General features: G+C 43.6%; 1 protein-coding gene across 9 annotated transcripts in view; it reads left to right on the forward strand.

Moving 5' to 3' along the window:
* The window catches only part of IKZF2 (IKAROS family zinc finger 2), a 118,219-nt gene that overhangs the window by 59,196 nt on the left and 44,386 nt on the right, over positions 1-14,637 (forward strand). For 8 of the 9 annotated variants that reach the window (XM_042035387.1, XM_042035392.1, XM_042035385.1 and 5 more), the window contains 2 exons: positions 2,579-2,845; positions 12,585-12,752. In XM_042035387.1, coding sequence (XP_041891321.1) covers positions 2,579-2,845; positions 12,585-12,752 — 435 coding nt within the window. The remainder of the gene's footprint in view (positions 1-2,578; positions 2,846-12,584; positions 12,753-14,637) is intronic. The other variant, XM_042035393.1, reaches the window with a different exon arrangement.

Here is a 14,637-nt window from a genome sequence, read left to right on the forward strand (position 1 = left end):
CAGAAAGAAGTGCTAGGGGAAGGAAGATAAAGTAAGTGGTCTTCCCGTTTGTAAGCTCTCACAGCCTTGTTCTCCTGTGTGCTGAGCAGGCAGAGCTCCACAGCTGTGAATGGGAAGTTGTGGTGCTCAGCACTAATTGCACTCAAGTGTTTATTATTCCAAATCAGAGAAACAGACAAAAATTTATATATGTGAGAAGACGCATAAGACCCAAGACTTTCTCTCTTGTGAGTACATGTAAATATGCACAATTGGGATGTGGCTTTTGGATATTTTGTGCAGTACTGTGCCAGGACAGCACGCAGGCTCGTGGCAGCAACCTGGGGTTTTAGGTGAGGAGCACAGGGCAGTATTTCTGGCTCTGCTGTAGCTACTTGTGTGGCCGAGTGTATTAAATCGTGCTCCTAAAGCCAGCAAACCATTTCTTTGGGCTTCATTCTCAGACTTGCTGAATACCCCAAAAGGCTGCTATTATTACAGGGAACTGCCATTCCTTAACTCTGAAAGTGGGCTGTCCGTAAATCACCAGTGTGTGCTTTCCATGGGGAGGTGGATCTGGGACCTCAGCTCTCTCTCTGTCAGCCCATGGAGCTGCCAGAGCTCCTGCTCTTCTTCCTTTCTGCTCAGCCCCACCACAAGGGTAGATCCTCCCGGTCAGAAGGCTGTTGGCTGTGCCACTTGGGCTCGGCACCAGGGCAGGATGGCTTCCCATGGCTTCTCTTGCTGCTATGGTGGGGCCAGTCCCCTCCTGCTCCCCGTGCAAACTGCCTTCTCTTGACCTGTTTCCACTCCAGGGCACTACCTGGGGCCATGTCCTGGTTGACCTCTCAGTCTGGGCTGTTTTTTACTCTTTCAAGAACAGTAAGTGCATCTCTGTGGCAACAAAAATATTAATTCCCTACTATAAGTGATGCACTCAAATATTTTGTAGTTACAGACCATTTGGATGGCAGCGCCTGTGCTGATACCAGTCTGCTGTGATCTGATCCAGCAGTGTCCTTGCTCTGGATGGGCTTTGCCGTAATAGTACTTTCTTTTCATTCCTTAGCTCCCATTAATGCATTGATGAGTAGTGAAAGATGTTTCAACGGTTTTTTGATTAAAAAGAAACATCTTACCATTGCTTGGTCTCTGGTGCCTTTACCCTGTTCATTATGCTTTCCTCGGGAGTAACAGCAGTGATTTAGAGTTGCAACGTCAAACATCAGTCTCTGAACCCTGTGTTTTCTGGGAAGAGGAAGAAAGGAGGATGAAGGAAGAAGTCTAAATAGTAGGGTTTTCTCTGCTGACATTTCCAGGCCAGCTGTTTGAAACTCTTAGTGATGCCTCACAATGTTTACTTGTAACTCTGTCATTGGGTTCCTGGGTGGGCACCCCTTGGCAGTTGCCAATGAGCACATCTGGCCAGAGTTAGGTGACATTGGGCAGGCCCAGGGCACAGATTTGTGCTCCAGATCCGCTGCTGTCACTGGCACTCGTGCCAATGGCCTTAGTACAGAGGTCAAAGACTGCTTAGATATGGAGGCTGAATCACCTCCTTGTTAAACCCCTCAGCAGGATCAAGGCTTAGGGAAGCAGACACGTGGGCTTGCCTTCTGGCTGACACTGTGGATGGAGGCTGTGATTCTGGGACAGGCCTTTCGGCAGGTTGGACCAGTTCTTGAGGCATCAAAATGGGGGCATCTGGTCATTAAAACACCCCTGCACTGACACCCCTTTGTGGAAAAGCCTGGTACATTTGTTTCCTTTAAAGGCTTGCTGATCCCACAAGCTCTCGATGGTTAGAGGAGGTTTATTCTGTCACCTGAGGATCACAGAAATCAGCAGTGAGCCTGTCAGTCTCACCAGGCAAATGTGAAAGGTCTTCAACTGCACGTATTTCACTTGCAAATATAAATAATCCAGCAGTGTAGATCTCACTGCAGCCCTGTTTGCCTTGGCAGTGTCCCATTGACATGAATCAGAAGGTGGGAGCAAAAAAGCACTGGAGGCTCATCCAGAGACTGATCTCCCCTCCATCAGGGAACCTGTCCGTGCAGGCAGGGTGATTTGGAGATTACTGGCACAGCCCACAAGCCTGGCTTCACTAGATCTTTGCATTTGGAACAATCCTGCTTTGTTTCCTTGTGCTGTGCCTTTGGGAACCCTGCCTCTCGGGGCACTGGGCAGGAGAGGCCTGGAAGGAGCAACTCTGGCTTTGTCCTTTGCTCCTGTGGCTTTGGCTCCTTGAGAAGAATGTAACTCTCGTGGTTCAAGCTGAGAAGCAGGTGGTCAGTTCTTAATCCTGCTGCATCTCTGCAACTTTTGGCAGTTGTCTGGATCACGCTGTACCTGAGTTCTTAAGCTTTAAAATAGGGATAGAAATTAGGAATTGAAAAAAAACCTCAAACCAAGGGCTTAAAGGAATAAGCGGTTGTAACTTGTGATGCCATCACCACCATGAGGCTCTCATGATGGTTTGAGCTTCAAGGCTGTGATGTAATATTGATAACAGTAAAAAGTTTATCATGTTGTTAGTTGGGAACTTAGAAAATACATGGGTTTAATTTTAATTTTTTAATTTTTTTTTTTATTTCAGCAAATTCAGTAAAGCTAGAAATGCAAAGTGATGAGGAATTTGACAGGAAGCCCCTGATTCATGAAGATATTATCAGAGCTCACGATGAAGGAAGCAGCCTGGAAGAGCCCTTCATTGGGAGTAACGAGATGGTGGATAACAGAAAGATCCAGGAGCTATCAAGCGAGGGAGGAATCCGGCTTCCGAATGGTAAACTGAAATGTGACGTCTGTGGCATGGTTTGCATTGGGCCCAATGTGCTAATGGTACATAAAAGGAGCCACACTGGTAAGCAGCTGAAAGAAAATCTGTGGCAATGTTGATGTTACCTGACAACTCTTCTCTCTTCCCTTTTCATTCTTGGGGTAGCAGGAGGCTGGGGAGGGGAAAAATGGGCTTTGTTGGTTTTTGTTTCTGTTCCTGCTTTCCCCATTCTGGTGATGCTCTCTTGCTGGCAAGCATAGTGCTTCATTTACTTTGATTTCCAGCCTTTTGTTCTTAAAAACAGCCAAAAGTCTGGAAATAGCTTTTCTTACTCTTCTTGACTGGAGCAAGATGGTGGGAGTCATTCTCTGGCATGGGGGGGGCACGGTGGGTGGGTCGTGTTGTTCGTGTGTGTGCATGTGCAAAGCTTTTGAACCTTTAAGGGGAGTCTTAGATGTTCTTCCATTGGAGGTGCTCACAGGTGGACAAGACCAGCAGCTTCCTGGGGATCTCACACTTCTTTTGGAAGTGGCTGGGCCTGGGATGAGCAAACCCTGCAGGGGACACTCATTACCCAGCGATCCTGATGCCAGGGTGGGCTTTCTGCTCACTGTGTGACAGCTCCCTCAGGGAAACCTCAGCTGAACCACCCACCTGGCTTCCCCACACCATCTCAATACCATTCTGGAGGTAGCTTTCAGTGCTTGGTCCCTCCCAGAAATTGTATTTTTACTACCATTTGGAGTCCCAAACAGCTTATCAGTCTTGTGGGTTTGAGAATTTAAGAGGCAGAGGGAACCTCTGCAATATGCTGATTGGGTGGGTCTTTGTGGATTGAAAAATGAGGCCTTGAGCTTAAACCAGGGTAATTTCAGGGGATTTATGGCTAATATGGTAAAATGGTGTGCCCAGGAAGCTGATACTCCCTCCCCTGTGCTGCCCGCTCCTCAGGTGGGAGCAATAGTCACCTCCAACAGAAGTACAGGTGGTGGCAGAAGATGATGCTCTCTTGTCTTGCAGCGGTCTACCTTTGATTCAAAAAAGCACTTAAGTTTGTGCTTAACTTTTATGAGATTTAAGCACACGTAAGTCACCTGAAGGGCTTCAATATAAGCTTAACTTCAGATACACACTTAAATCTTACAAAGGTTAAGCACAGGTTTTTGTGGTGGAGCTTCAGCGGGTGTTTGTTCTTCATATTATTTGGACAAAGTGAAAGATATTTTGCTTTTTATCTTTGCTATTATTTAATGGGGTGAGAGACTCACACTGACTGAGATCTGTGAAGATATAAAAAGAAAAGTGGAGTTTTAGAGTAGAGTAAGAAAGACTGTGTAATCCCTTTGTAAACCTGGTAGTTTGCAGTCAGGTAGTGTGCTCTTGATGGGCAAGAGATCAATAGAATTTCTGTACAGAGGAATAATAAATATATATTGCATAGTTAATCTCCTGTATGTAAGTTGTATTGGTAATAACTTGACCTAAGTGTGTAATGCAAAGCATGGCAGTATCGTTTATGATGCACTCATGATTTTAGACAGGAATTATGAGAGGGCAAGAGCATTAGCTAGAGAATCAAAATCTTGATTAGCAATTTGACGTGCTATAACTAGAAGAGGGAAAGAGAAATAAGTACCAGACTGAGTCTCCAGCTTTCAACCTTCCGAAAAGTTTTCGCTGGTGCCTGCATGTATCTGAGCATATGTATTGTAGGTGCATCAGAGTCCACGTATTTGAACTCGAGCAGCTAAACTAGCTGTGCTAAATTTAGATTTAGGTACTTAATTAAATGGTCTACATTTCTGAGATACTGAATAGCTGGTGCATCTTTTAAATACAGGCAAGCTGCCTTTTTCATGTTAAAGAAGATGTGTAAATTCAAAGCGAACGGAACAAAATCTCATCTGCGTGCGGGCGAGACGGCCGTCTGCGGGTGCATGGGCAGCAGTTGCATAACTGGTAGCTTTTTCCTTCAGGCTACTGCTGGTTCCTCAGAGAGCTCTGACTCTTTTCCCATCAGAGCAGAGGAGCTGGGATGTACTGTTCTATACAGATGATTTCAAGCATATAGAAATGGCATTTCTTTTAATGTGCAGCTCGGTGCTCTGTTCTCAGTAAACCAGTTGGCAAATTTTGCAGAGGATTTTTTTTTCCCTCCACTTTGTTTGTTTGTTTTTTAATACATGCTGCTACTTTGCTGTCCACAACAGAAGGAGAAGTTTGCTTGGATTTCCACATCCTGGATTTTAAGGAGTATTTTTAACATACTGGTATCTATCTTGTAAAGTGCAGTATTTTAAACTATATTGCCACTTCCTCAGCAGCGGGGCGTGATGGGCTGGCCTCAGCTCTGGAATGAGCCCTGACCTGTGGGTAGTCTGGTTTTGCAGCCCAAGGGAGAATGGTGGAGAGAAGGGAGGTTGCCCCTAGTGAGTGGAAAGGGATGACATTCTTTATCAGTTAATCCAACTGGCATGTACATCCCTACCTCTCAAAGCCAATTTAAGTGTGTTTTGGGAGCTGAATCCTGGTTTACTCTCCTCTTTAACTGCACACAACCAAAACATGATCTGGCCAGTTGTTTGCATTGGCAAAAACTGAAGTCCTTTTCCTTTCCCTGAAAACCTGTCAGCATTTTATGTAAATCACCCAAAATGCTGTGGTCCGTTGCAGAGGCTGTAATTTGTGTGGGTGCTGGGATGAGTGCAGCTTTCCTTGCACCAGGGATCCAGGCTTGGCAAGAAGCTGTGCCGTAGGCTCTGGCTGTGCTATGCACAGAGAGGGCCACACTTTTCTCCAGCCATTATTCCTCTGTTCCTGAAGAGCAGTTGTCTTTCCTGACACATTATGATAGTTCAGTCAAACAGATGCAGGGAGGGGGAAAATAATCTGTGCCATGGATGAGGCCGGAGTAGGTGAGCTCAGTGTACCGTGTCTGATCCTGGTGTGCAGTCACCCCTTCCTGTGATAGACCAAGCTGGGGATTGCCCATTCATCCCTCAGATCATGGTCCAAGTGATGCTCTGGTCTGCGGCACTTCCATCACAGGGCCCGTGGCACTGCTGATTCTGCCAAACACAGCGTTTCTCTGAAAAACTGCTAATTGAGGTGAAGTGTTTTTGTAATCTACCTGAGCACCAGGAGAAGGCCTTTCTATTTATTTGTCATCGCTGACAGAAAATAAGTAAAATGCTTGGTGTAGGAATCAAGCGTGATGCAATCCCTGCATTAATGAGCAGGGTAAAGCCTTCCCTCATGTGCCACATCCTTTTGTCAGGAGAATAGCATGAGTTGGATTTATTTTCCTCCTTTCCCATACTGTTTTCTTTTGGTCCAAATTTCCTACTCGACAGCATGTTCCTCAAGTTGCAGGATCTCTATCAATTTTTTGTTACTGCAGGAGATGACTTGGTCATAGAATATTGCCATTGGATAGTCCAGGGATTTGTGCTTGGGGATGTAGAGGGAAGGGGAGAAGGAGAAGAGGCCGATAATCCAGGTTTTCTGAGATAATGAGTAGGAATCTCTGTGATTTCTCACTTCTTTATGCTTTCTGCTGTGGGCCTGAATTAAAATTTCCTTGCTCCTTGTTTCTGGTAAAGCAGGAACCATGTTCTGCTATAGCCATGTTGATACTTCTGTGCTCTGCGAGGTCCACGTGTTGTTCTCCCTTTTCTTGTGAATTGTGACCTTTGTTTATATATTTTTTTCTCTGCTGTAACATCCCATCCCTTATCTAGTCCATTGCTAGATTTTGAAATGCTTTTTATTTCTAAGGGAAGGCTGACATCATAGAGTCATGGAACGGTTTGGGTTGGAAGGGACCTTAAAACTCATCCTGTTCTACCCCGTGCCATGGGCAGGGACACCTTCCAATATCCCAGGCTGCTCCAAGCCCTGTCCAACCTGGCCTTGGACACCTCTGGGGATTGAGCCTTTCCCCACTCCTACTCTGGGCTGCTGGTAGGTTACTTTCAGGTTTTTTTTGGGGTGTTAACTGCAGGACGGTCTCAGATCTTTGCTTGAACTCCACAAGCATTTTGGTACCATAAGTCGGTGAAATGAGTTATGTACCCATGAGGGAAATGTTCAAGTTCTGCTTTAGCACCCACAGCATTATAACTGAACACATGCAACCCTGGAACTCTGAATGCAATTTAATTTTTTTTTCATGCAGAGTTCAAGTTTTTAGGTCAGAAATAATAAATGAGGAAAAACCCGGTTGTGCTGTTCCATATAAAAGACTTGTATGTCTAAGCAGCTAACCAGGAGCAAATTTAAACAAACAGTCATATTAACACATTGTGATGAACTCTGCTGGACTGCCTCTCTCATTTTGCTAGCAGAAAGGGTTTTCTTGGTTTAATTTCTAATTTGTAACCTAGTGCAGCCTTCCTGTCTCTTGCAATGTTAGTAGATTTGGCACTGAATCAAAAATTGTGGGGCTAAATTTCTGAAAGTCCAGTTTTCTACTTAGGTTCTGAAGTCTAACTTTCTGAAAAGTCTTCTTTTTTCCTATTTAAGCATAAGGAAGGGGAGCTAAGATTTCTGAAATTGCTCTGGGCAGAAGGATATGCTTTACTTGCAGTACTCAATTACTAAACTCTTCTGATAGTTTTGCCAAGTTCACTTAAATGATTTTTCTGTCTTAAGAATGCAGTCATAAATTTGTGCAGAGGACAATTCTGCAGAGGAAATCACCCAGGATTTCCCAGGAATTTTTCATGAGAGATTCATCACTACTGTTTTATGATAACTTGCTCTATCTGGAAGGAGGTTTTTCCCAACAAAAAGCCCTACTAAAATCACTGATTTCACATGGTGTGCAGGCTGTTGAGTGAATCCGATAGCACAGTAAGGAGGTATGCAGACTAGTTATGGTCCCTGGAATAACAAACAGAGAAATGGAGCAAAATCTGCTGCTCTGTCTCTCGCTGGGGTAAAGGCAGGTTGGAGCTCACTGCTGTCAGTGTGTTAGGAGCACTGCTGATAATTCCCTTGTGTTCCTGGGGCAGAGCAGAATCAGAGCAGTTGCAGCATCTGGTGAATCAGAGAAATGTTTCATTTTAACGAAATGAATGTTAACAAAAAGCCTATTGTGGAAGGGTGAAAATCTGTATTATTAGTAAGAACAAGTACTTTCTGATGGCAGCATGGGCACAGTAATTTTGTGTTAAGAGGCTGGAAAGAAAAAATCCCATTTGAGAAGTACTTAAGCTATACTTTGCATATCAAAAGTATCTGCCACACAAAAAAGGTTGAGTTCCCAGATATACATTTAACCAGGAGAGATGTTGAAGTCCCTCTGGACCTAGTTTTTATGTAGCAGGACTGCTGCTGTAGGAATACCCTGTGTTATTGAGAACCAGTGCATTAATTTGTGAGTCACTCCCCCTTTTGTTTCAAAGGGACAAATGTTACCAGCCAAGGGTTAGGAGAATCTAAGTCTCCTTGGTTGCCAGGTCTGTGGGCTCCACATCCTCAGTCAAATTTCTGTTTTAATACAGAAAATGTGTCAGCTTTGCAGCAAAAATATCACTGTTTTGCACTGGTGTGAGATTCGAAGAAGATTAACTCATACTGAAACTTCTGCACAGCACTTCCGTGCCAAGGCGGGAAAGGAGTGCTGTTGTGCAGGGAAGCTTCCAATTAAGCAGAAAAAGGAGTTGGTTTGCTTTTTGAAACAACATTTGACATCTGTGAAATCTATTAGTAGGAAGTTCATCGGTTCATTTGCCTGGTTTCACTTTGTATCAGCCAGCCAGCACTCGTGGCTTGTGCAGTGAAGTCTCCAACCAGCTGTCATGTATTAAAGATACTGGAAAAGAAAGGCCCATGTCTTGCTTGTCCTGGATTCAAGGGTCCACTTCACCATTCGTCTCAGGATTTGTTTGCACAAGAGCAAGTGAACCTGTGTGCTTCAGATACTGGTGTAACTCAAGAGCAGTAATATTTCTTTACTATTATTCGTTATTATTTTTCCTGGAGGAGACATAGCAGTAATGGGTGCATGTTAAGCAATGAAATGTGAGGTTTCAGCAGTATTTTACTGTACTTTAGAGGTAAATATTGAAATAATACTTTTTAATTAATACTTTATTTAACTGTAAAATGATAAAACTCTATGGGTGTATTTATTTATTAATTTAATTATTCCCTGGCACAAGCCCCTCTTACAAAGCCTTTAGGAAAGATAATACTTGGCACTCTGTCTTACCTTGCCTTGTCCATTCCTGAAGTAACTTAGATAATTAAATTCCCTCTGCTGAAGAGCAGGGCTTTTGAGGCATTCCTGGTTTTGTCTGGCTTTAGACTCTAAATCTGGAGTTGAAAAGAAACATCTTTTTTGTTTGGTTGGCTCTCCCTCCCCCTCCTGCCACTCTGAAAGTCACTGAGTTGGAGGGTTTTCTGCCTTGGTTTAGCTCAATAATAGAGAAGAGCTTTAATACTTAAAGTAGACTAAAAGTATTTTGCAGTTATGTTGCAGTCACATAGTTTCCAGTGCTGAAAAGCACAGAACTTGCTTAGTTGCCTTTCAGCCGAGTTCTTATTTTAATTAATCGCTGTAAGTACAGAGTCAGGCAGTAAATGCATAGCTGTAAAGTGGAGGGGAAGCACACCATGCTTATAATTGTCATTACCCTCTCGGAGTTGCGTGTGCCACCTTTAATAGGTCCGTAGTTCCTGGTGTGTCTGTGTTGCCATCACCCCCAAAAACATTTTAAACACAGTCAGGGAGCCTCATGTAGAGAAAAGATGCATTTAAAGACTTCTTGTGAGTGGATGTTTAGTTTGAAGTATGATTGATTTCAGCTTATGGATAAAAACTCTGCGTTTTCACAGAAAAGTAAGGGAGGTGAATAAGGGTGTCGAGGTAGTTACTTCGTTACTGGGAAGCAATAATTCTGGAGAACAGTTTACAAACTTACCAGGAAAAGGCAGCAGGAGAAATAATTGGAACACAGTCTTCTCAAGGCATTGAAGTGATAAAGGCTTGTTTGCTAGTATTTGGAGTGGGCATCAGACAGCACAGTTCTTGGAAAACCAACAGAATCTTCTTGCTATTCAGTCGTTACTTCTCTTTGTGCACCCTTCTATTGGATAATGGCCTCCAGATTAGCTGTGCTAAATGTAAACGCTGCTAATCAATAACACGAAGGTGTGACCAAAATTGCATCCCACAAGCCTGCAGCTTAAACAAGGAGCTGGAATCGAGTGATTGGACAAGAGTGTAACAAACACATCAAAGCAGCTATTTAGCCAGAATGAAGCCAGTAGGAGAAATGAATTCAGGCTGGCTTTAAATAGATACAAAGGTTATTTAAGGTAAAATGTGCTATTGGAGCGGATTCTGTCTGTTGCAAGAGAGGAGCAGACTACGGGTGATTTTGTGGTGAGTGTTTTCATGTCGTCTTTGCTATCAAACTGTGGTGCAGTGACTATTTGAATTCCTGACTGAAAGCTTTCAGCATCTCTAGAGCAGCCAGTTTTCGGAGGAGTAATACCTGCTCATATGTGGCCTCCAAAATGTCAGAGATAATAAGTGGGTGATGTAGTGGGTAAAACACAGTAACTGCATAATTTTAAATACAGCAGGAGTAGAAGGAAAGACTTTAGACTTGGTAAGAAATGTGCTACCTTCTTTCATGTTGTCATCCTGAAACTGAAGATATCATTCCAGAACACTCAGAAACGTGTCAAAGGAAAGGGTTTTGCCTGCTTTCTCAGACAGCGAAAGCAAAACATAAAAGAAAAAAAAAACCCATGTATTTTTCTACTGCAGTCTCTTTACATATCTCTGTTATGGACATTTTGAAATGATATAAAAGAAGATAATGGCTAATCAGATCCTTTAAGTATAGTGTGGGAGTTTGAAAGGGAAACCACAAACTCTTTATCAATTCTAATGAGCTCGTGTTCAGTGTATTGGAAGAAGAGCCTTATGCCGTGATTTTTTTTTTTTTTGTTTATTATTACTCCATAATGTTCTTGGTGAGATTTTAGGAATCTTAGTATCTCTTTGAGTACCTCTGCAGCAGCCTTAGATGTGATTTTCATCTCCCACGTGTGAAATAAAAGTTACGGAGTATAGCATACTTTGTGCTGCCCTCCTGGCAGCATTGCAGTCCTGGCAATGATTTGAACTACTGACACAAGAATTGCTTGTGGACATCTGTAAGAGCTCTCTCCCTCCCTCTCCTTCCATTTGAATCTCCAGATGTATTTTGGACTTCACCCTAGACAGACACATGAACTGCTTCGATCTAAATGTAGCATTCATTTTGTCCAGCAAGGGAGTAATTGTTTTAAAGCAATTGTAAAAGGCTTTGAAGATATGTGAAAGATCACAGAACGTGTTTGTTTTTCACAAGATCTGTGCTTCAGTCCACTAAATTCAAACTCAGAAGGTCCCAGCAGGATTTGGCCAAGGTTTCGTAATAGGTGATACGCTGAAAAGTGTGGATGAGGTCGCTTACATCTGATATCTGATGATCAAGACCTTGTTGAGCTGGGGCCCTACTTGGTGTAAACATTCGGTAGTGCTTAAAATAGGAAGAGGATAGATTTAAATTAGGTATATATGGAAGAAGTTCTTCCCTGTGAGGGAGGGTGAGGCCCTGGCACAGGTTGCCCAGAGAAGCTGTGGCTGTCCCATCCCTGAAAGTGTCCAAGGCCAGGTTGGATGGGATTTGGAGCAATCTGGGATAGTGGAAGGTGCCCCTGCCCATGGCAGGGGGTGGAGCTAGATGGGCTTTAAGATCTCTTCCAACCCAAACCATTCTTGGATTCTATGATCTAAAGTCCAGATGCAGTAAAGTGCTTGGACAAGTGGCCAGCACAAGTATATGCTCGTGTTCAATTGATTTGCTCAGCAGGACGTAAGCAGGTGATTAGAGCTGACTGCCTGCCCGAGACTGCTGGAACAGTCTGACTGTCTTCAACAAATGTTGATATAGAGTATGGTTTTGATAATGTTCCAGAAAACCTGTGTGAGCTCATCAGGGGGTTTTCCTCTAAATAATAATTTTTTTTTTAAAGGTGGGGGTTTTTTAATGGGCCCGATCCCCACTGTCTAAGGCAAATATGAAGGCTTAGCATAAAAATAAGCTTTGGATGTGTGTGTGAGAGTGTGTGAACACATGGGAGGAAGTGATAGGGTAAGGCGTAGGGTTTCTCTTACTTTTTCATCAAATCAGTCTTTTTAATTTGTTTTATGTAGAGTGCAAATTTGCTTGTTTCACTGTTTAATGGTGTAAGATTTTTCTCAACTTTCAGTACTGCCCAGAGCTTGCAGCCCTGATCCTCACTCGCATGCATTCCCTCCATGTCCCTCTAGCAATGCAAAGCAGCCTTTAAAAAGGGCTGTCAGTCAAAGTGTAACGCAAGCAACAGGTTTGATTTGAACCAAAGGCCTTAACACCTTTGCTATGGTCCAATTGTTAATGATCAGTTCTAAATACCCATATGGATTGGACCTGTACTAAAAATAAGTGCAAAACCATAGAAGTAAATACTGTAAAACCACAACTATGGATCTAAATTTTCAGCAGAGCTCATCTTTTATAAAGGATAGAAGCTCTGAGGTGAAGAACTTTCAAGAAAACCAAGGAAGCATTGATCACCTCAAGGAAAGAGCCTCAAATCACTATTGGAGGCTTTGCCCATTGTGCAAAAGAAACGGCCTCTGACTTTAGAAGTGCCGTGTGATGGTGGTGGTGGGGGCTGTACCCATGTGCAATGGCACTGGTACAGAGTGGGAAAGTGGCCTCTGTGCATCCTCCGATGTGTGTTGACAGCTCTCTCCCTTCCCCTTCCCTTCCAGGTGAACGCCCCTTCCACTGTAACCAATGTGGAGCTTCTTTTACCCAGAAGGGGAACCTGCTGAGGCACATCAAGTTGCACTCTGGGGAGAAACCGTTCAAATGTCCCTTCTGTAGCTACGCCTGCCGGCGGAGGGACGCCCTCACAGGACACCTCAGGACACACTCTGGTGAGCCCACCTTGGCTTCTCCTCACACTTCTTCCTTCCTTTATCACTACCGTCCCAGTGCAGCAGGTAGTGAAAATGAAGTGTAGCTCTGGGTCTGTACCATCCTCTTCAGAGAGTGCAGCTCTCAACTTTGGGAAAGCCTTGATGTGAATCAGAAAAGTTGTGGTTCAGCCACACCTCTCCTTTTGTGTAACTGAGCTCTTCGGCTGATGCTATCGAATTTCTCTCTCAGTGTCTCCTTGGGTGTATCCCGGCTTCAATGGCAGATTGTTTTGACACTCTGGGCCCCAAAGTGGCTGTGAAATTCCAAAGATCACAAAGAATAACCGTGGGCTCTTGGAAGCAGGCTTTGCAGTTCATACCCATTTCTTCATCTAATAAATGCCATATGCTGGTTGAGTTCAAACTTGTTCATCTTTCAAAGCCCTCTAAATTGCATTTTTGATTCAGTTAGATCTTGCTGTTAAGTCCTAGCTCATGGCAGCCACAACACTCACCCTAGAGCTGAAGGTGGTCAAGAGAGATTGGGTTTCTCTTGCCTTGTTAAGTGATAGGACCATGTCTGTATCAAGTCTATTTGATATAGTTTCTTGATAAGTTGTCAAGAAGAGCCTGTCTCATAGCTGTGTGCTGGTAGTCGTGTTGGAGCCCCAGTGATCGGGATCAGCTGTGGTTTTAGTCCCTGTCCCTGCACCAAGAGGCTGCATTCTGCCCACTTGCTCATCTGTGTAGGACTCCTGAGTAAGATCTTAACTTGTTGTGTTTGTATCTCCTGAACGTTCAACTTGTGTGTTCGAGCCATTTATAAGAGGCTGTGTGTTTCATTGTTGAATGAGCAGAGATAATTGGACTGGTTGCAAGTGACAGCATTACAGATGAACTTCTTTGAGGTGTTAGCAAATGTGTGACTCCTGAAACACAGTGGTGGAAGTGCAACTGCAGGCAGAAATCCTGCATGAGTTTCCTGACTCTTGATATGTATTTCTTCTACAGAATCAACCTCACTTCAGTAGGAGTTTCTGTTTTAGGAGCATTGAGTTGCTCTGCCATTTCTGTTTTAGGAGCATTGAGTTGCTCTGCCATTTCCAAGAATAGGAAAGGTAAGCAAGTAAGCTTCTTCAAGTAGACTTGGGAGTATACAGGAAGCTTGATGGAAAATGCTGACAGAAAGCTTGAACTTCCATGAGAGTAGAAGAGTTGGGACTAGGCTGGGAGAGAATTGCTTGAGCTGGATTTGATCTGAAAGTCAGTAGGGAAAATGTCTGTGGAATGGTGAGCTGCAATTTTCACACATCTGACAATAACTGTAGTTTCAACTGTAAATTTTGAAAGAAAACAGAACACAATACAAATGTTGACAATTAAAACAAAAAGGGAGTTGGGACAAAAAAAAATATCCCACATTACCAAACACAAACATTGCAGTTCAAGACCTTTTCACAATATGAATATAGATTTTGTTACCTAGATACTGCCATTGATAGAGATTGTTCTTCCTGTGTGAAGAGCACATGGCTGATGGTTCTGTGTTTTGCGTGAGGATGAAGTGTAAAGGTGTGGGATTTTCAGAAGGCACCTAAGCTGCTTAGCACAAGTTCCACTGGAGCTCCTTCCCTAACTGACTTAGCCATGTTCAGCTCTGCTCAGTTTGTAGTTTTAGGCTTTGTTTTCAGTGGAGAAAGTGTCACCCCTCTAAGCACTCAGATCCAGCAGCTTTCAGCAGAGGGCCAGCAGAAACAGACAAGTGCTCCCACAAAACTGTCCAAGGCAATTCGTAGAGTAGCGCTCACAGGTGAAGAGTTAAAACCTGTATTATTGCCCTAAAACCTGGCATCCCCCTGCATGAAGGTGAAATTCCACTCTGGCCGTGGGCAGGGAAGTTAAG

Source organism: Corvus kubaryi, unplaced genomic scaffold (genome assembly GCF_017639235.1).
Source record: "Corvus kubaryi isolate FWS band 111438036 unplaced genomic scaffold, C.kubaryi_AGA036_p1.0 37383, whole genome shotgun sequence".
Classification (NCBI taxonomy): Eukaryota; Metazoa; Chordata; class Aves; order Passeriformes; family Corvidae; genus Corvus; species Corvus kubaryi.